We start from the raw sequence: 16,093 nt of genomic DNA, 5'->3' as shown, positions 1-16,093 counted from the left end.
CTCTGCATGGCTTGGAAAATGGCACCCAGGCCCCCGCTTCCGTGCTGGTAGGGAGGGCCCAAAGGAGCCCGGCCCCACAGAAATACCCCCTTGGGCCCCCAGCTCTCCATCCTTGATGCCCCAGCCCGGCCCCTCGGCCATTGCCCCGCCTTCCCAAATCCCCATCCTGTAGATGGGTGACAGAGTGTGTGGGGGAAGGGCAGACCTCACGGGGCCCAAAGAGTGCCGGCCCACAGAGATAGAGCCTGAGCCCCTCCCTTTGCAGGGGAAGAAACAAACTAGGTCTGAGGGGGACACCTGGTCTGAGATCCCAGAGGCGGAGCCAGGAGAGGCCCAGGGAAAATGGCCTCACTTTCCATTACACTCCTTCCTCACACCCATTTCCCAAGGGATATCTAGAACTGAGCTCTTCCACTAGGGGTCCCTTACTGCTGGCTCTGTCTCTGTGTGTCTCTGCCTCTCTCTGCCTCTCTCTGTCTCTCCCCCCACTTTCCTCTTCCTTTTCCCCTTCTCTCTGTCTCTCTCTGCCTCTCTCTGTCTCTCCCCCCACTTTCCTCTTCCTTTTCTCCCTCCTCTCTGTCTCTCTCTGCCTCTGTCTGTCTCTCCCCCCTTCTTTTTCCCTTTCTCCCCTCTCTCTCCCGTTCCCTCCCCCTCTCTCTGCCTCTCTCCCTTTTCTGTCTGTCTCTCCCTCTCTCTGTCTCCTCCTGCCGGTCTCTCTCTGCCTCTATCTGTCTGTCTCTCTCCCCCTCTCCCCCCTCTCTCCTCCGTCCCTCCCCCTCCCTCCCCCTCTCTCTCCCTTTTCTGTGTCTCTCCCTCTCTCTGTCTCCTCCTGCTGGTTTCCCCCCTTCTTTTTCCCTTTCTCCCCCCTCTCTCCCCCTCTCTTCCCCCCCTCTCTCCCCCCCTCTCCCCCCCTCTCCCCCTCTCTCCTCCCTCTGTCCCCCTCTCTCTCCCCTTTCTCCCTTTTCTGTGTCTCTCCCTCTCTCTGTCTCCTCCTGCTGGTTTCCCCCCTTCTTTTTCCCTTTCTCCCCCCTCTCTCCCCTTCTCTCCCCCCCTCCCCCTCTCTCCTCCGTCCCTCCCCCTCCCTCCCCCCCCCCTTTTCTGTGTCTCTCCCTCTCTGTCTCTCTTTCACACACAGGCACCCTGCGAGCTTTCCCCAGATGCTAGAACCTGGGAGTCACCTCCCCCACAAATACACACACCTAGGACCGAGCCCACCGAACAGCCACCCCCCAAAGCTCAGAACCCCAATCAGGAAGTGACTCGGGTACCTCCAAACCTAGACACTAAAAGTCGCCCTGGACCTGGAATCCGGGAGTCACGTCCCGACCCCCAACAAACCTCCAGCTAAAGACTGAACCTGGACTCTAGGGCACCTCCCTCCCCCGGCCCCCAGAGGGAACTCAGATCTAGAACTCGGGGGCTGCCTCAGTCCACCTAGACCCTAGACTAGAACCCAGGAGCCTTCCTCCCACTCAACTCGGGAACACTGCGCAAACCCAGAACTGGAGCTGATGGGATTGTCACTTTGGGAGGGGCGGGAAGAGCCCAAGACGACCACGCCCACTCCCCAAGCCAAGTCTTTCGGGGGCGGGGCCTCCGGAAGCATGCCCCGCCCCCTCTAAGCACAAGCCAATCATCGCCTTCTGACCCTTCCCGGACAAGGGAGGCGGGGAACCTGGATGCCGCCCCCCCCGCCTGCCTGCTCGCCCTGGGAGGTCAAGTCTCCCACAGTCCATCCCAAACTCGAGTGGGCGGTCACGCAGCCTAGCCGCTGGCCTCCCGACCCCGAGCCGAGGCTTCTTGCCAGGTGAGCGCACCTTCCCTTCTAGCCCGGGGGGCGTCTAAGCGCTTGAGGGGCCCTGTGGCGGCTTTCTCCGCACCCCGGGGGTCCCGCACACCTGCACCCCCAAGCCACGCGGGGTGGGACGCTTCAGGCCGAAGCCCAGCTTTCTCCTTCCCACGTCCGCCTTTTGTCCGGCATTTTGGACCCCCCCTCGCTCGCCCGCACAACACACGGCCCCCGAGCTCCCCGCCGCCTTCGGAAACGATCTCCAAGCCCCTTCCCCGTTTTCCTTGCGCCAAGCGCCTCTCCCAACAGAAGCTCAGCCAGAGATCTCTAGCTATCAAGAGGGAAGCCTCTCCAAGCCCGTTATTCGTTACCGGGCGACTCCGGGGCTCCCTCCATTGCTGTCCCCGCGCCCCTCCGACACGAGGTCCTTGCCTATGAGCCCCCCCTTTCCCAAGCCCCGCGCGCCATCGAGAGCTCTGGTGTTCCCCTTCTTGGGCGGCCTCCCTTCCCCCCACTTCCTCAGGCGGCGGCTGCGACCTGGGAGGAAGTCACTATACTTCCTGAGGGGGTTGTTGAGGGAGGTGACGGGCGCTGTGTCCCCAGGGGGCAGAGACTCAGGGGAAGACCCAGCTACACAGAAAGGGAGAGGCTCAGCCCATAAGCTGAGGCATGGAGGCACAGAGATAGAAACACATGGTGGGTCCGGGAGAGAGGAGACAAACACTGAGGAAGACAGGTGCAGGCCGGGGACTCTGGGACAGGGAGGAGTCCTGAGGCAGCCACAGGACCCCCCCCCCAGCCTCCCTTTCCTCCTCAGACCCACGGCGCTCTCCAAGGTCCCCTCCTGCTGGGCATTCCAGGTTCCTCTCAGCCTTTGAGGGAGAGAGGTACACAGAGGGCCGGGCCAAGTGACCCGGAGCCTCTCATCCATGAGGTCATCTGGTCTCTATGAGGTAGAGCCTGCTCTGATTTGGGCTAGGCTAAGGAGACCTGGATGAAGGCAGAGTCCCAAGCAGGGGCTGCTCTGCACCCCCAGTCCATCCCTCTCTGTCCCCCACGTCCCTAGAGCCATGAAGCCTAGGGAGAGATCCCCTCAGGCCTCAGAGACAACAGTGACCAGAAAACGAGAGGAAGCAGGAGCCCCTCATAGCTTTCAAGATACCAGTGGTCTACAGACATCTGAGGAAATCAGGACCCCGGAGGAGTCTCAGGGGCTCAGGGACTCAGAGGAGGCTCAGGGGCTCAGGACCCCAGAGGAGACTCAGGGGCTCAGGGACTCAGAGGAGGCTCAGGGGCCCAGGGGCCCAGAGGAAATTGAGATCAAAGGCCCAGAGAAGACTGAAGGGACCAGAGGGTCAGAGATAACTGAAATCAGGGGCCCAGAGGAGTCTCAGGGGCTCAGGGACTCAGAGGAGGCTCAGGGGCCCAGAGGCCCAGAGGAAATTGAGATCAAAGGCCCAGAGAAGACTGAAGGGACTGAAGGGACCAGAGGGTCAGAGAAAATTGAGATCAGGGGCCCAGAGGAGTCTCAGGGGCTCAGGGGCCCAGAGGAGGCTCAGGGGCTCAGGGGCCCAGAGGAAATTGAGATCAAAGGCCCAGAGAAGACTGAAGGGACCAGAGGGTCAGAGAAAACTGAGATCAGGGGCCCAGAGGAGTCTCAGGGGCTCAGGGACTCAGAGGAGGCTCAGGGGCTCAGGGACTCAGAGGAGGCTCAGGGGCCCAGGGGCCCAGAGGAAATTGAGATCAAAGGCCCAGAGAAGACTGAAGGGACCAGAGGGTCAGAGAAAACAGAGATCAGGGGCCCAGAGGAGTCTCAGGGGCTCAGGGACTCAGAGGAGGTTCAGGGGCCCAGGGGCTCAGAGGAGTCTCAGGGGCTCAGGGACTCAGAGGAGGCTCAGGGGCCCAGGGACTCAGAGGAGGCTCAGGGGCCCAGGAGCTCAGAGGAGTCTCAGGGGCTCAGGGACTCAGAGGAGGCTCAGGGGCTCAGGACCCCAGAGGAGACTCAGGGGCTCAGGGACTCAGAGGAGGCTCAGGGGCCCAGGGGCCCAGAGGAAATTGAGATCAAAGGCCCAGAGAAGACTGAAGGGACCAGAGGGTCAGAGATAACTGAAATCAGGGGCCCAGAGGAGTCTCAGGGGCTCAGGGACTCAGAGGAGGCTCAGGGGCCCAGAGGCCCAGAGGAAATTGAGATCAAAGGCCCAGAGAAGACTGAAGGGACTGAAGGGACCAGAGGGTCAGAGAAAACTGAGATCAGGGGCCCAGAGGAGTCTCAGGGGCTCAGGGGCCCAGAGGAGGCTCAGGGGCTCAGGGGCCCAGAGGAAATTGAGATCAAAGGCCCAGAGAAGACTGAAGGGACCAGAGGGTCAGAGAAAACTGAGATCAGGGGCCCAGAGGAGTCTCAGGGGCTCAGGGACTCAGAGGAGGCTCAGGGGCTCAGGGACTCAGAGGAGGCTCAGGGGCCCAGGGGCCCAGAGGAAATTGAGATCAAAGGCCCAGAGAAGACTGAAGGGACCAGAGGGTCAGAGAAAACTGAGATCAGGGGCCCAGAGGAGTCTCAGGGGCTCAGGGACTCAGAGGAGATTCAGGGGCCCAGGGGCTCAGAGGAGTCTCAGGGGCTCAGGGACTCAGAGGAGGCTCAGGGGCCCAGGGGCTCAGAGGAGGCTCAGGGGCCCAGGAGCTCAGAGGAGTCTCAGGGGCTCAGGGGCTCAGAGGAGGCTCAGGGGCCCACGGACTCAGAGGAGGTTCAGGGGCCCAGGGGCCCAGAAGAAATTGAGATCAAAGGCCCAGAGAAGACTGAAGAGACCAGAGGGTCAGAGAAAACTGAGATCAGGGGTCCAGAGGAGTCTGCAGAAACCAGGGAGCTAGGGGAAATCAGGACCCCAAAAAAGACTGAGGTCAGGGATTCAGAGAATTCTAAAGAGACCAGCTACCCGAGGGAGAGAAAGAGAAAAGGTTTTGTGAGATTTGAGGATAGCAGAAAACCTGAAGAGCCTGAGACCAGGACTTCAGACAGTTCTGAGGAGATCAGGGACCCCAAGGAAAGTTGGGACTCAGAGAAAACCAAGATGACCAGGGACCTAGAGGAGGTGTGTGTGTACCTGTGTCTGTGATCGGTCTGGGTCTGTGTGTCTATCCATATCTGTGTCTCTGTGTGTTTGTCTGTGACTCTGTCCATATCTGTGTCTATGTGCCTGAATCTGTGTCTTGTGTCTGTACCTATGTCAGTGTATCTGTGTCTATCGGTATCTGTGTCTGTGGGTCTGTTTTTGTATATGTGTGTGCGTGTCTGCATCTGCGTCTATATGTATGTGTGTGTGTTTTATGTCCTGTATCTATGATGCATCGATGTCTATGTCTGTCTCTGTCTGTGTCTATATCTGTCTGTATATCCGTGCTGTGTGTCTATATCTGTGTCGGTGTCTGTACCTGTTTCTGTGGCTGGGTGAGAATCTGGGTCTGTTGCTGTATTTGTGTTTGTTGATGTATCTGGGTCTGTGTCTGTGTCTGTGTCTGTGTGTGACTTTGGGTCTGTTGCTATATCTGTGTCAGTGCCTATGAGTGAGTTTGGGTCTGTTGCTATATCTGTGTCGGTGTCTGTACCTGTGTCTGTGTCTGTGTCCGTGTGTGAGTCTGAGTCTGTTGCCATATCTGTGTCGGTGTCTGTACCTGTGTCTGTGTCTGGGTGAGAATCTGGGTCTGTTGCTGTATTTGTGTTTGTTGATGTATCTGGGTCTGTGTGTGTGTCTGTGTGTGACTTTGGGTCTGTTGCTATATCTGTGTCAGTGCCTATGAGTGAGTTTGGGTCTGTTGCTATATCTGTGTCGGTGTCTGTACCTGTGTCTGTGTCTGTGTCTGTGTGTGAGTTTGAGTCTGTTGCTATATCTGTACCTGTGTCTGTGTCTGTGTGTGAGTCTGAGTCTGTTGCTATATCTGTGTCGGTGTCTGTACCTGTGTCTGTGTGTGTGTCTGTGTGTGAGTTTGGGTCTGTTGCTATATCTGTGTCAGTGTCTGTACCTGTGTCTGTGTCAGTGCCTGTGAGTGAGTTTGGGTCTGTTGCTATATCTGTGTCGGTGTCTGTACCTGTGTCTGTGTCTGTGTCTGTGTGTGAGTCTGAGTCTGTTGCTATATCTGTGTCGGTGTCTGTACCTGTGTCTGTGTCTATGTGTGAGAATCTGGGTCTGTTGCTGTATTTGTGTTTGTTGATGTATCTGGGTCTGTGTCTGTGTCTGTGTGTGACTTTGGGTCTGTTGCTATATCTGTGTCGGTGTCTGTACCTGTGTCTGTGTCTGTGTCTGTGTGTGAGTCTGAGTCTGTTGCTATATCTGTGTCGGTGTCTGTACCTGTGTCTGTGTCTATGTGTGAGAATCTGGGTCTGTTGCTGTATTTGTGTTTGTTGATGTATCTGGGTCTGTGTCTGTGTCTGTGTGTGACTTTGGGTCTGTTGCTATATCTGTGTCGGTGTCTGTACCTGTGTCTGTGTCTGTGTGTGAGTCTGGATCTGTTGCTGTATTTGTGTTTGTTGCGAAGCTGGGAGGAGGGGGACTGCGGCTGCTTCCTCTTTGGGAATCTCCCTCTGATGGCCTCCCTTTCTCCCTCTCTCAGCCTCTCTCTCCCTTCCACATTCAGCACCGGCTATTTTATAAAGCACCGAGCTCATTTCTGCTCACGTTTCCCTCACTAGATTGTAAGCTCTGAGAGCGCTATTCCTTGCAGCAAAGGGGCCAAAGCTAAGGCTTTGGGACAATCTGATGAGAGGTGCCCTGGGCTGAGGGATCAGGAAAGGCTTCCTGAAGGAAGCTATGCTAGAGTTGGGGGGTTGAAGAAAGATCACAGCATGAAAAATCATGAGAATTGTGGGGAAGAGAGTATTGAGACCAAGAGAGCTAAAGTGACTTGGCCAGGCTCACACTAGAAGCAAGAATCTGAGGCAGGCTTTGAAGCCAAGTCCTCAGGACTACAGAATCAGCACTCCTCTTTCCAAACTTCTTCCCTCTAGAGGGAATCTCTTCAGGGAATCCCTTCCCTCCTCAGGGAATCTTGTTCTTACCAACATGGAGATTCTGTCCATTGGTCAGAGCACGGAGACCTCAGAGGCTACAGCCATAGACCTGCAATGTGAATGCACAGGCGTAGTGGGGAAAGACCAGAACACAGAAAGAGAACCTTCTTGTAGTTAGAGTGGAGAAGATGGGGAAAATTAGTTCAGGAAAGAGAACTCAAACAGACTGGAATGCAGGCTGGGGAGAGAAAACGGCCCTAGAGTCAGAGGGGAGCCATGAGAGGTCTTAGGCAGGGCAAAAGGGAGAGAAGAAATGGAGAGCCTGAAGGCCCTAGAAAATCAAAGGCTATTTCAATTGTTTCACTTTGGAGTGGATTCAAGATTCAAGTGCTACAAGAGCTCTTTCCCATTTCCCTCAGTTCATAGTGCTTCCTCCTTCTGTCCAAAAACCAAACCCCAGAATTCTTTTTTTACGTTGTGGGTCTCTGTTGTGTCTAATTCTTCACGACCCTCTTAGGGTTTCTTGGCAGAGATACTGGAGTGGTTTGCCATTTCCTTCTCCAGCTCACTTGGCAGATGAACAACTGAGACAAACACTTAAAGTGACTTGCCCAGGGTTACACAGTTACTAAGAGTTGGAGGCTGGATTTGAACTCAGTCAAGACGACTCTTGGTCCTAGCTACTTCCCCTCTTAGCTGACCTGTGTGCCCCAGTAGAATAAAAAATTTTCTGGGACAGGGACTGACCCTTTTGTTTTTTCTTTTTTTGTCGATGATCCTTGATAACTAGATAGATATCGTGGTTTCATTTTCTAGCTCTTTTTTCAGTTGCATACGCAGTTTGTTGCTCTATTCTTTCTCTCGCCGATGAGTGAATTCAGAACTGATAAGATTTGGAGCCCGTGGTGTCTCGGGGGTGACAGTGGGAGAAGAGTCAAGGCACTCCGAGGCAGGAGTGAGACTTGAAATCTTGACTTGTGTCTCTCAGGATCTCCAAGTCTCTGTGTCCCCTGGGTCTTCTGTCAGTAACACCCAAGTGAAGAACATGGTGGATAAGGGCTGTCTCAGCCTCATCAAATATTTCCTTTTTGTCTTCAACGTCTTCTTCTTCGTGAGTTAAACCACCCCAACCCCTGCTCCCACCCCCACCCCGCCCACACCGTCCTGCAGCCATGTCTGGTCCCCGACTCAACCCTCCCTGCCTCCTCAGGTCCTGGGCAGCCTTGTCTTCTGCTTTGGTCTCTGGATTCTCATCGACAAGAACAGCTTTGCCTCCTTCCTGGGTGAGGGAATCTCTAACTCAATCCTGACTGTCTTAGCCCTTAACTTTGAGCCCCCACCCAGGGACATCTTCCTCGGGGCCCTAGAGCAGCGGTGGGGGGGTGAATTAGAAGCTTCCTGTCTGCCCAGAATCAAGTATATTTCTCTTCCTGAGTCCATTTCCCCGCTTACCAAAAGAGGGCGTTTGGATTCCGGCTGTGGCCCTTCTGTGAGCCTCATCCAGGCTTTGTCTTCACCTCCCTCCCCCCAACTATCCTGGGGGTGTTTTGCAGGCCTGTCCTTTACACCGCTGAAGGTATGGTCCTACGTGCTCGCCACCTCGGGGGTTCTCACTGGCCTCCTGTCCCTCCTTGGCTGCCTTGGAGCCATCAAAGAGATCCGCTGCCTCCTTGGCCTTGTGAGTGATCCTCCAATATTCCCTGGGACGCCACAAGCTGGACACGCCCCTGAAAATCCCCTGAGACCCTCCCTCTTGGATGGTCCCCTAGTCCCCATGTCTTCATTCATGTCTCCTTAGGGACCTTCCAACCGCCCGAGCTGCTCTAGGGCTCTCCCCTTCTTCTCCCAGCCCCCTTTCCCGAGGCCTAGATGGAGGTCCTAATTCTGCCCCCTTTCCCTAGTACTTTGGTCTTCTGCTGCTCCTGCTTGCTACCCAGATCACAGTAGGAGTCCTCATCTACACCCAACACGGCCTGGTGAGTGAACCCTGGGGGAAATTTAAAAAACAGAGCAAAAGGACAGCAGCAACGACAAAATCGGGGAGCTAGAGACTAAGTGAGAGAGAGGAGCCCTGGCCAGGGGAAAACCGGCAGGAGGAAAGGAAGGGGCTAGGCCCGGAAAGGAGTCGAGGCAGAGGCAGCCCCTAGAAAGGAGCCAGTGCAGAGACAGACACAGAAAAGGGGGCACAGCGGGGGAGGGGAAGTAGCCAAGAAGCGCCCCGTGGGGGTGGGGAGCAGAAAAAGAATGCTATGGGATAAAGAAGCAGATTGGGGGACTTGAGAGGCCAGTGAGACTGAGGAGGGGAGACAGAGCTGAGGGAGAGCCCAGATCCCCCAGATCCGGAAAGCAAAGATACGGTCTGTGTCTCTTCCCCCCCTTCTCGGGCTCAGCTGGAGCGCAAGGTGAAGGACATCGTGCTGGACGTAATCGACAATTACCACAAGTACCCGGACACGTACAGCACCGCTGAGAACTGGGATTTTGTGCAGTTCCAGGTGGGAGCCCCGTTTCCCCATCTGTCCCCCCACAGCCCCCACCACCCTATCCCGCCCCTCCAAACCCACTGTTCCTGTGGCCCGAGAGCTGCCGCGGGCGCCCCTGGTCCCCCGGGAGGCTCCCTGAGGAGCTTCTCTTTCCCTCCTTGACTCGGGCCTGTCTCCAGCTTCGCTGCTGCGGCTGGACCTCTCCCCAGGACTGGCTGCGGGCACCCTCCCTCGAGTTCAACATCTCCTCCCTCAGCGGCAGCAGCGGAAGGGGCTCCACCTTCTCCTCCACCCCGAGGGGCGACCTGGAGCCGTCGGCGCAGCCGCCTGGGCCGCTTCAGCGCGTGCCCTGCTCCTGCCAGAACACTTCGGTGATGATCACATCCCAGGGCCTTGGGGACTCCCCGAGAGCCAGCCCGCCTGCCGCGGCGCCCGGGGCCAGGGCCACCGCGGTCTCTGCCCCGGGCATGGCCGTGATCCTGCCCCGCGTGGGCAGCCCCGGAACCCCGGCCCGCCTGCGTTCGGGCGAGCTCTGCTTGACGTCAGCAGACAGCGGAGTCTACCAGGAGGTGAGGGCTGGGGGGGAGGGGGCGAGGGGGCGCTGCCGGGGGTCGGAGGGATGGGCTTGGTACCCAGGGGAGGACGGAGCTAGCCCGAGCTCCCTGACTCCCTGGCCCGGCTCCCGCAGGGCTGCTCTCGGAGCATCTTCACGTGGCTGCACAACAACCTCATCTCCATCGTGGGCGTCAGCCTGGGCCTGGGGCTGCTCGAGGTGAGGAGCCAGTCACCAGGGACGCCTGGGTACCCACTCCTCCTCCTCCCCTCCCCCAGCCTCTCTGCCCCCCCATCTCCCCCCGCCTCCCGTCTCCAGAAGGGGCTCAAGCCAAGCCACTTTCTCGCGCCGGGGGGACCTTTTCCCAGTGTCCTCTCTCTCGCAAAGTCTCCTCTCCACCAAAGCCTTCCCGCTCCGTCCCAGGTCCGCCCTGATGGCTCCCAGCAAGAGCGGGACCGGACGGCGGCCACTCCCCCTCTGCCTCTGGGCGAGGGACGCCGGGCGATTTAGCCGGGGCAGCTCGAGCATACCCATTCTCTCTTAGCGGGGGCATTCCCAGATTGATCAAAGATGGGGGGCCGGGGGGGTCCCTCCCTCAGTCAGCTGCGGTCAGATGAACCCCAGCCCCGATGCAGGTCAGTAACAAAGCGGCCCCTCCCCGGCCGGCTCCGGGGGCGCTGCTCCGAGCCCTTCCCCGCCAGCTCGGTGGAAGCCGGAGCCCGGCACTAACTTGGGGAAGGGGAGTGGGCGGGGCGGGGCAAGAGCGCTGCATCGCGATTGGTCACGGTGGGAGCCAGCCGAGCCGTGGGCGGGAAGGCGGCCCTTCTCCCCTGTGCCCAGACGTGCTCGGGCACCCGCAGATAAGCAGGCCCGGGGGCGAGCTGACGCGCGTGTCCCGTTGCAGGTGGTGGCGGTGGCGCTGACGCTGGTGCTGCTGCCCCACGCCCGGGCCTGGGGCTCCCGCTGCCAGGGGCTGGAGGGAGAGACATCTGCGTCAGGGGGGGTCGGGAACAGCGGTTCAGGGACGCCCTTGTCCAACCAGGGCACGCTATTCGGGAGCGCTTCGTGGGGGTCCCAGCCCACCGTGGTGGGGTGCTGGCTGCCGCGGAAGCGTCTGACCTCCAGGCGGTCGTTCTTGTGGTCAGCCTGCCGGCTGGGAGGGTCCCCGAGCTGCGAATAAAGGACCAGCTCAGCCCCAGGACGGCGATCCCCTGCTTCTGTACCCGCCGGCCTCTGCGCCTCTGCCCTCACCCCGTCCGTCCCCACCCTTATCCCTAGCCGCTGTCAGCTCCGCCTCTGACCCACGCATGTCTCCTTCCTCTCTCCCTAGCTCGGGGTCATGTCGCTCTCGATGTTCCTCTGCAGGAACCTGGATCACGTCTACAACAAGCTCTCGCGATACTCTTAGACACCCTCCCCCCGCCACCACCTTATCCTACCCGGGACCCTGAGCTCTGCCTCCCCCCCATCCCATCCACTCTCCTCCAGGAGACCCTGGAGTTCTCTCCCGAAACGCCCTCTTCTCCCAGATTTCTTTCATCCTCCAGAACCCTGGCACCTTGTTTCCTAATAGTCCTCTCCCTCCTTGGGCCAACCAGGTCCTTCCCTTGAGCACCCTAGAAATATTCTGTCCCACCCCGCCCCTTCCCGAGGATTCTCCTGCATTTAGTCTTTGAGCCCCCCTCCCTCCACAATATTCACGCAGAGTCCGGAGGTGGTGACTAATAGTGTCCTACTTTAACGATCGAGGTCTCTCGTTCTCCATCCCTGTCTCATCCCACCTGGAGCCCTGATGTCGGAGCCCCCAAACCCTCCTCCTACCACCTCCCCTCTACTACCCCCGTGTCCTTTCCTCCGGCCTCCTTTTCTTTCCCCAGGGATTTTGGTGTCCACCACAAACCCCTATCTTCTCGCTCTGGACTATTCTATCTTCTTCCTGGGTTCCTCAACATTCTGTCCCCTCCTTTTTTCCCTGCCCCTGGGAAGACCTAGTATTTTATCCCCCACTCTCTTGTCTCTATTCTAGGACCCCCACTTTGTTGTGTCCTTCTGCCTTTGCTCCTTTTCTACTCTCAAGCACCCACGATTTTCTCTCTCCCCTCTGCAGGGACACCATGCACTGACTGCCTTTGAATACCCTTTAACCCCCTGCCCAATTTGTTTCCTTCTCATCCTTCTCCTTTTCCAATTCCCTTTCTGTCGAATAAACCTTGAGCTCTGGGTAAGAAATAAAAATCATTTAATCTGCTGGTAAAATTGACTCTGTAGAGGAAGGTATTTGCTCCTGCCTGTCCCTAGAAGGGTCCATTTGCCCTTCTCAATCCAAACTGGCAACTCCAATGGGAATCAGGAATGGCTCCATCCTGGAGTCACTTGTATATGAGAGAACTTGATGGACTGGAATCCTGGGCAAAATCTGGTCGGAAGAAATGTGTGAAGAATAAGTGTCCTATGTATAGGACTACCTGCCATCTAGGGGAGGGGGTGGGGGGAAGGAGTTGGAACAGAAGTTTCTGAGGGGTCAATGTTGAAAAATTACCCATGCCTATGTTTTCTCAATAAAAAGCTATTAAAAAAAAAAAGAAGAAGAAGACATGTACTGGGGCACTAGGTGGTGCAATGGATAGAGCTGCAGCTCTGAGTTCACATGTGGTCTCAGATACTTAACATTGTCTAGTTGTGTGACCCTGGGCAAGTCACTTAATTCCAATTGCCTCCCAAAAAAAGATGTCAAAAGAATAAATGAACTGTCTTTCACTTGAGCTTAAAAAAAAAGTCAGTACCAGAAAGATGAAATATGAGAGTACCTAGGGAGTAGTTTGAAAACAACCTGAGTTTTAAATAGTCCAAGATTTGGTATTGTCACTAGAAAAACTAAAAAAAAAAAAAAAACAAAAAAAAAAAACAAAAAAAAAAAAAACCTCAATTTCCAGACACGGTGGAATGGCTATTCTCCACAAATCTCTCCAGTGCCTTAAAAAAAAAAAGCTACAAAAAGTAAAGTAACTTAAGCTGAATCCATATAAACAATACAGAAGGTAAAACATAAAATCACATCAGATGACTGTAAAACTTGAGCCGGGTGGGGAAAGGAGAAGACAGCACCAAAGACCATTCTCAGGAGGGGGAGGTGTGCATGTATGGCAAAAGAAAGCTCATGGGTTTTATCTGAGCAGAGATTTACATGTAAGAAAATCGCCTTTTCCAAGAAAAAGTTGTACCCCCTACATCTGCATTTCACCTTCAAGAGAGAAGAGGTATGATTCCCCATGGGCCAGCTTTACCGAGGCTGCTAGGGGAGATTGAGGTGTAGAACCGGAGATGTTACCTGACCTTAGGTGTTTTGAGTCATTATAGTAAGAGTAGGGAGTAGGGAATGGGATTGGCTAGTTTGAACCCTGGTCACAGAGTGAATCCCACAACGTTTAACATTGCTTCCTTCGTTCATTGATATTCCTGAGAGACGACAGGAAAAAAAATAGTGCCTTTTCTCATCCCCATCCTCAAAATTATTCTTTTTCTAGCTTGCCTAGAGATGTGGATATGTACGTATCATTTCCTCTGCTAAGAGGTAAGCATCTTGACAGAAAAGACCCTTTATGTTTTCCATCCCCAATACCCAGGATAAGATTGATGAACACTTGCTGGGTGATTGGTTGAAAACATATAAATGCAGCAATAGTGAAGGAAGGCCTTCAGATTTTGTATTCCAGAAACTCTGGCTGTTTGTTGTCCTTTGTTCTCAGAAAGGATCAAAATGATATCACTGTTAAGAGTCAAGAGTCAAGAGTCTGCTTTCTGTTCTAACTTTAATCCTAACGCTAAATTCGCCTTCGACTCCAGAAACACTACGTTCATAGGGAACATTAGAACAAAGAAGGAACAAAAAAGACCAATTAATAAGTATAAGAAAAAAATTTAGAATTGATAAAAAAATGAACAAGGCAAAAAAAAAAAGCTTCTTGGAAATGGGTACTACACAAGGTTACATATGCAACCCTGGCTTCGAGCTTGCAACACGTTTGCATCGGACTCTCCTCGTTGGTTAAGCGGTTGCTACTATACTGGCGAACTGCTTAAGAGGTGGAGTTGGGGCGACAGCTTGGGAGAAGATACATTTTCTACTTAACGGATTCAAGAAAGGACGCACCTGCTTCCAAACTCTCTGTAGAGAGAGTCTTTAAGAGGCAAGAAAAGGCTTTGGGAAGGATTTAGACTTATAGGGCAAATATAGGTTTCTCAACTGTGATTCCTTAGAGATTTGGGGAATTTTCCCATGTATGAGCTCAAGGACTCTCTTGGTTGAACTGAAATGCCCTCTTCCCATTGAGAAAGCTCATTCACTTGGATTTTTTTAAATTTTAATTATTTATTTATTATATATTATATAAATATTTATAATATTTATTAATTTTATTTCCCCCATTATCTGTAAAGACAATTTTTAGAAAGTGCTTTTTTATGTGACCTGTTTACATGTTCATGCCAGGCCCTGGACACATTTGCTCATGTGTGACTGCCCCTTGTCTCATTTCTTTCTGGATCTGATGCTCATCCCTCTGAATCCCTATGTGGGAGAGAGAGCTTAAGATTTACTGGCTCCCTTAGGGAACAGTAAGCTTGCCATTCCTAGTGGTCAATAAGCCCAGCTGTATTTCGAATCCTATGAAAGAATGCTCTATTGAGTAGAGAAATGCAAATTAAGACAGCTCTGAGATAGCGCTACACACCTGTCAGATTGGCTAAGATGACAGGAAAAGATAATGGCGCATGTTGGCGGGGATGTGGGAAACTGGGACAGTGATACATGGTAGGTGGAATTGTGAACTGATCCAACCATTCTGGAGAGCAATGTGGAACTGTGCCCGAAGCGCTATCAAACCGTGCACACTCTTTGACTAGTAGTGCCATTACTGGGTCTGTATCCCACAGAGATCATAAAAGAGGGGAAAAGACCCATAAGTGCAAAAAATGTTTTTTTGTAGTGGCAAGCAACTGCAAACTGAGTGGCTGCCCAGCAATCGGGGAATGGCTGAATGAGTTATGGGATAGGAAGGTAATGGAATAGGATTGTTCCATGAGGAATGACCAGCAGGATGATTTCGGAGAGGCCTGGAGAGACTTACAGGAACTGATGCTGAGGGGAGTGAGCAGAACCAGGAGATCATTGTCCACAGTAATAAGATGATGTGATTATCAGTTGAGATGGACTTGGCTCTTCTCAACAATGAGGTGGTGATTCAAGGCAATTCCAACAGGCTTGAGATGGGAAATAGGGAGTCTGAATGTGGATGGAAGCATGGTATTTTCACCTTTTTGTTTGTTTCCTTGTGTTTCCCTCCCCCCTTGGTCTTGCACAGCGTGACAAATGAGGAAATATATTTAAAGGACTGCATATATTTAACCTGTATCAGATCACTTGCTATCATAGGGAAGGGGAAGAGCAATGGAGGGAGAAAAAATTGCAACACAAAGTCTCAAACGTATGTGGAAAACTATCTTTGCATGTATTTGGAAAATTAAAAACTATTGAGAAAAGCTGGGGGGGAGGAGGGAGAGAGATGGTCAGGCTGCAAGATCAGCCGTTGTCAGGTGTGTTGTAAAGATCCGACTTCAAATCTGGGTTCAATCGAAGGCCCCTGAGGTCCTTTCCAGAACTGGAATTTGGGGGACAAAGGATGTCACATTGTGCCTACTTTGGAGAAGTCGGTGCCCGTCAAGTCACAGTAAACAGGAAGTTCCTACTGTCTACAAGGCACTCAGGACAAATAGGGCTAGGGCCTGAGTGGGTGGTCCTATTGGTATAGGGAACCCTCAGGTGAGAAAAAAACTCATGCAGGTGAAAATCTCCCCTGCAACTGAGAGCTTCTTCAAGTGAGATCCCAGAGTCATCTAGATCCCAGCTTCTTAGAGAAGCGAGGTTCTACCAGGAGATCATTATATACCTCAACAACGATACTGTTTGAGGATGTATTCTGATGGAAGTGGATCTCTTCGATAAAGAGAGCTTTAATTGATCAAAGATGGACAGAAGCAGCTACACCCAGAGAAAAAACACTGGGAAATGAATATAAACTGCTTGCATTTTTGTTTTTCTTCCCGGGTTATTTCTACCTTCTGAATCCAATTCTCCCTGTGCAACAAGAGAACTGTTCGGTTCTGCACACGTATATTGTATCTAGGATATACTGTGACCTATTTAACATGTAAAGGACTGCTTGCCATCTGGGGGAAGGGGTGGAGGGAGGGAGGGGAAAAATCGGAACAGA

General features: G+C 53.8%; 1 protein-coding gene across 2 annotated transcripts; it reads left to right on the top strand.

The window, feature by feature from the left end:
- Positions 1-1,660: 1,660 nt before the first annotated feature.
- On the top strand, positions 1,661-12,080 carry CD37 (CD37 molecule). Of its 2 annotated transcripts, none has more exons than XM_051989778.1 (9): positions 1,661-1,807; positions 7,777-7,899; positions 7,999-8,071; positions 8,342-8,466; positions 8,690-8,764; positions 9,179-9,283; positions 9,451-9,840; positions 9,960-10,043; positions 11,155-12,080. In XM_051989778.1, exons 2-9 carry the CDS (start codon positions 7,834-7,836, stop codon positions 11,230-11,232), a joined length of 996 nt encoding a protein of 331 aa, XP_051845738.1. In that variant the 5' UTR covers positions 1,661-1,807; positions 7,777-7,833; the 3' UTR covers positions 11,233-12,080. The 2 variants fall into 2 exon arrangements, with proteins under 2 accessions (XP_051845738.1, XP_051845737.1); XM_051989777.1 differs by lacking the exon at positions 1,661-1,807 and adding an exon at positions 4,460-4,875.
- Positions 12,081-16,093: the final 4,013 nt, after the last annotated feature.

This window comes from Antechinus flavipes, chromosome 3 (assembly GCF_016432865.1).
Source record: "Antechinus flavipes isolate AdamAnt ecotype Samford, QLD, Australia chromosome 3, AdamAnt_v2, whole genome shotgun sequence".
Lineage (NCBI taxonomy): Eukaryota > Metazoa > Chordata > Mammalia > Dasyuromorphia > Dasyuridae > Antechinus > Antechinus flavipes.
Note: the sequence above shows the minus strand (reverse complement) of the source record. Positions and strands in the feature narration are given on the sequence as shown.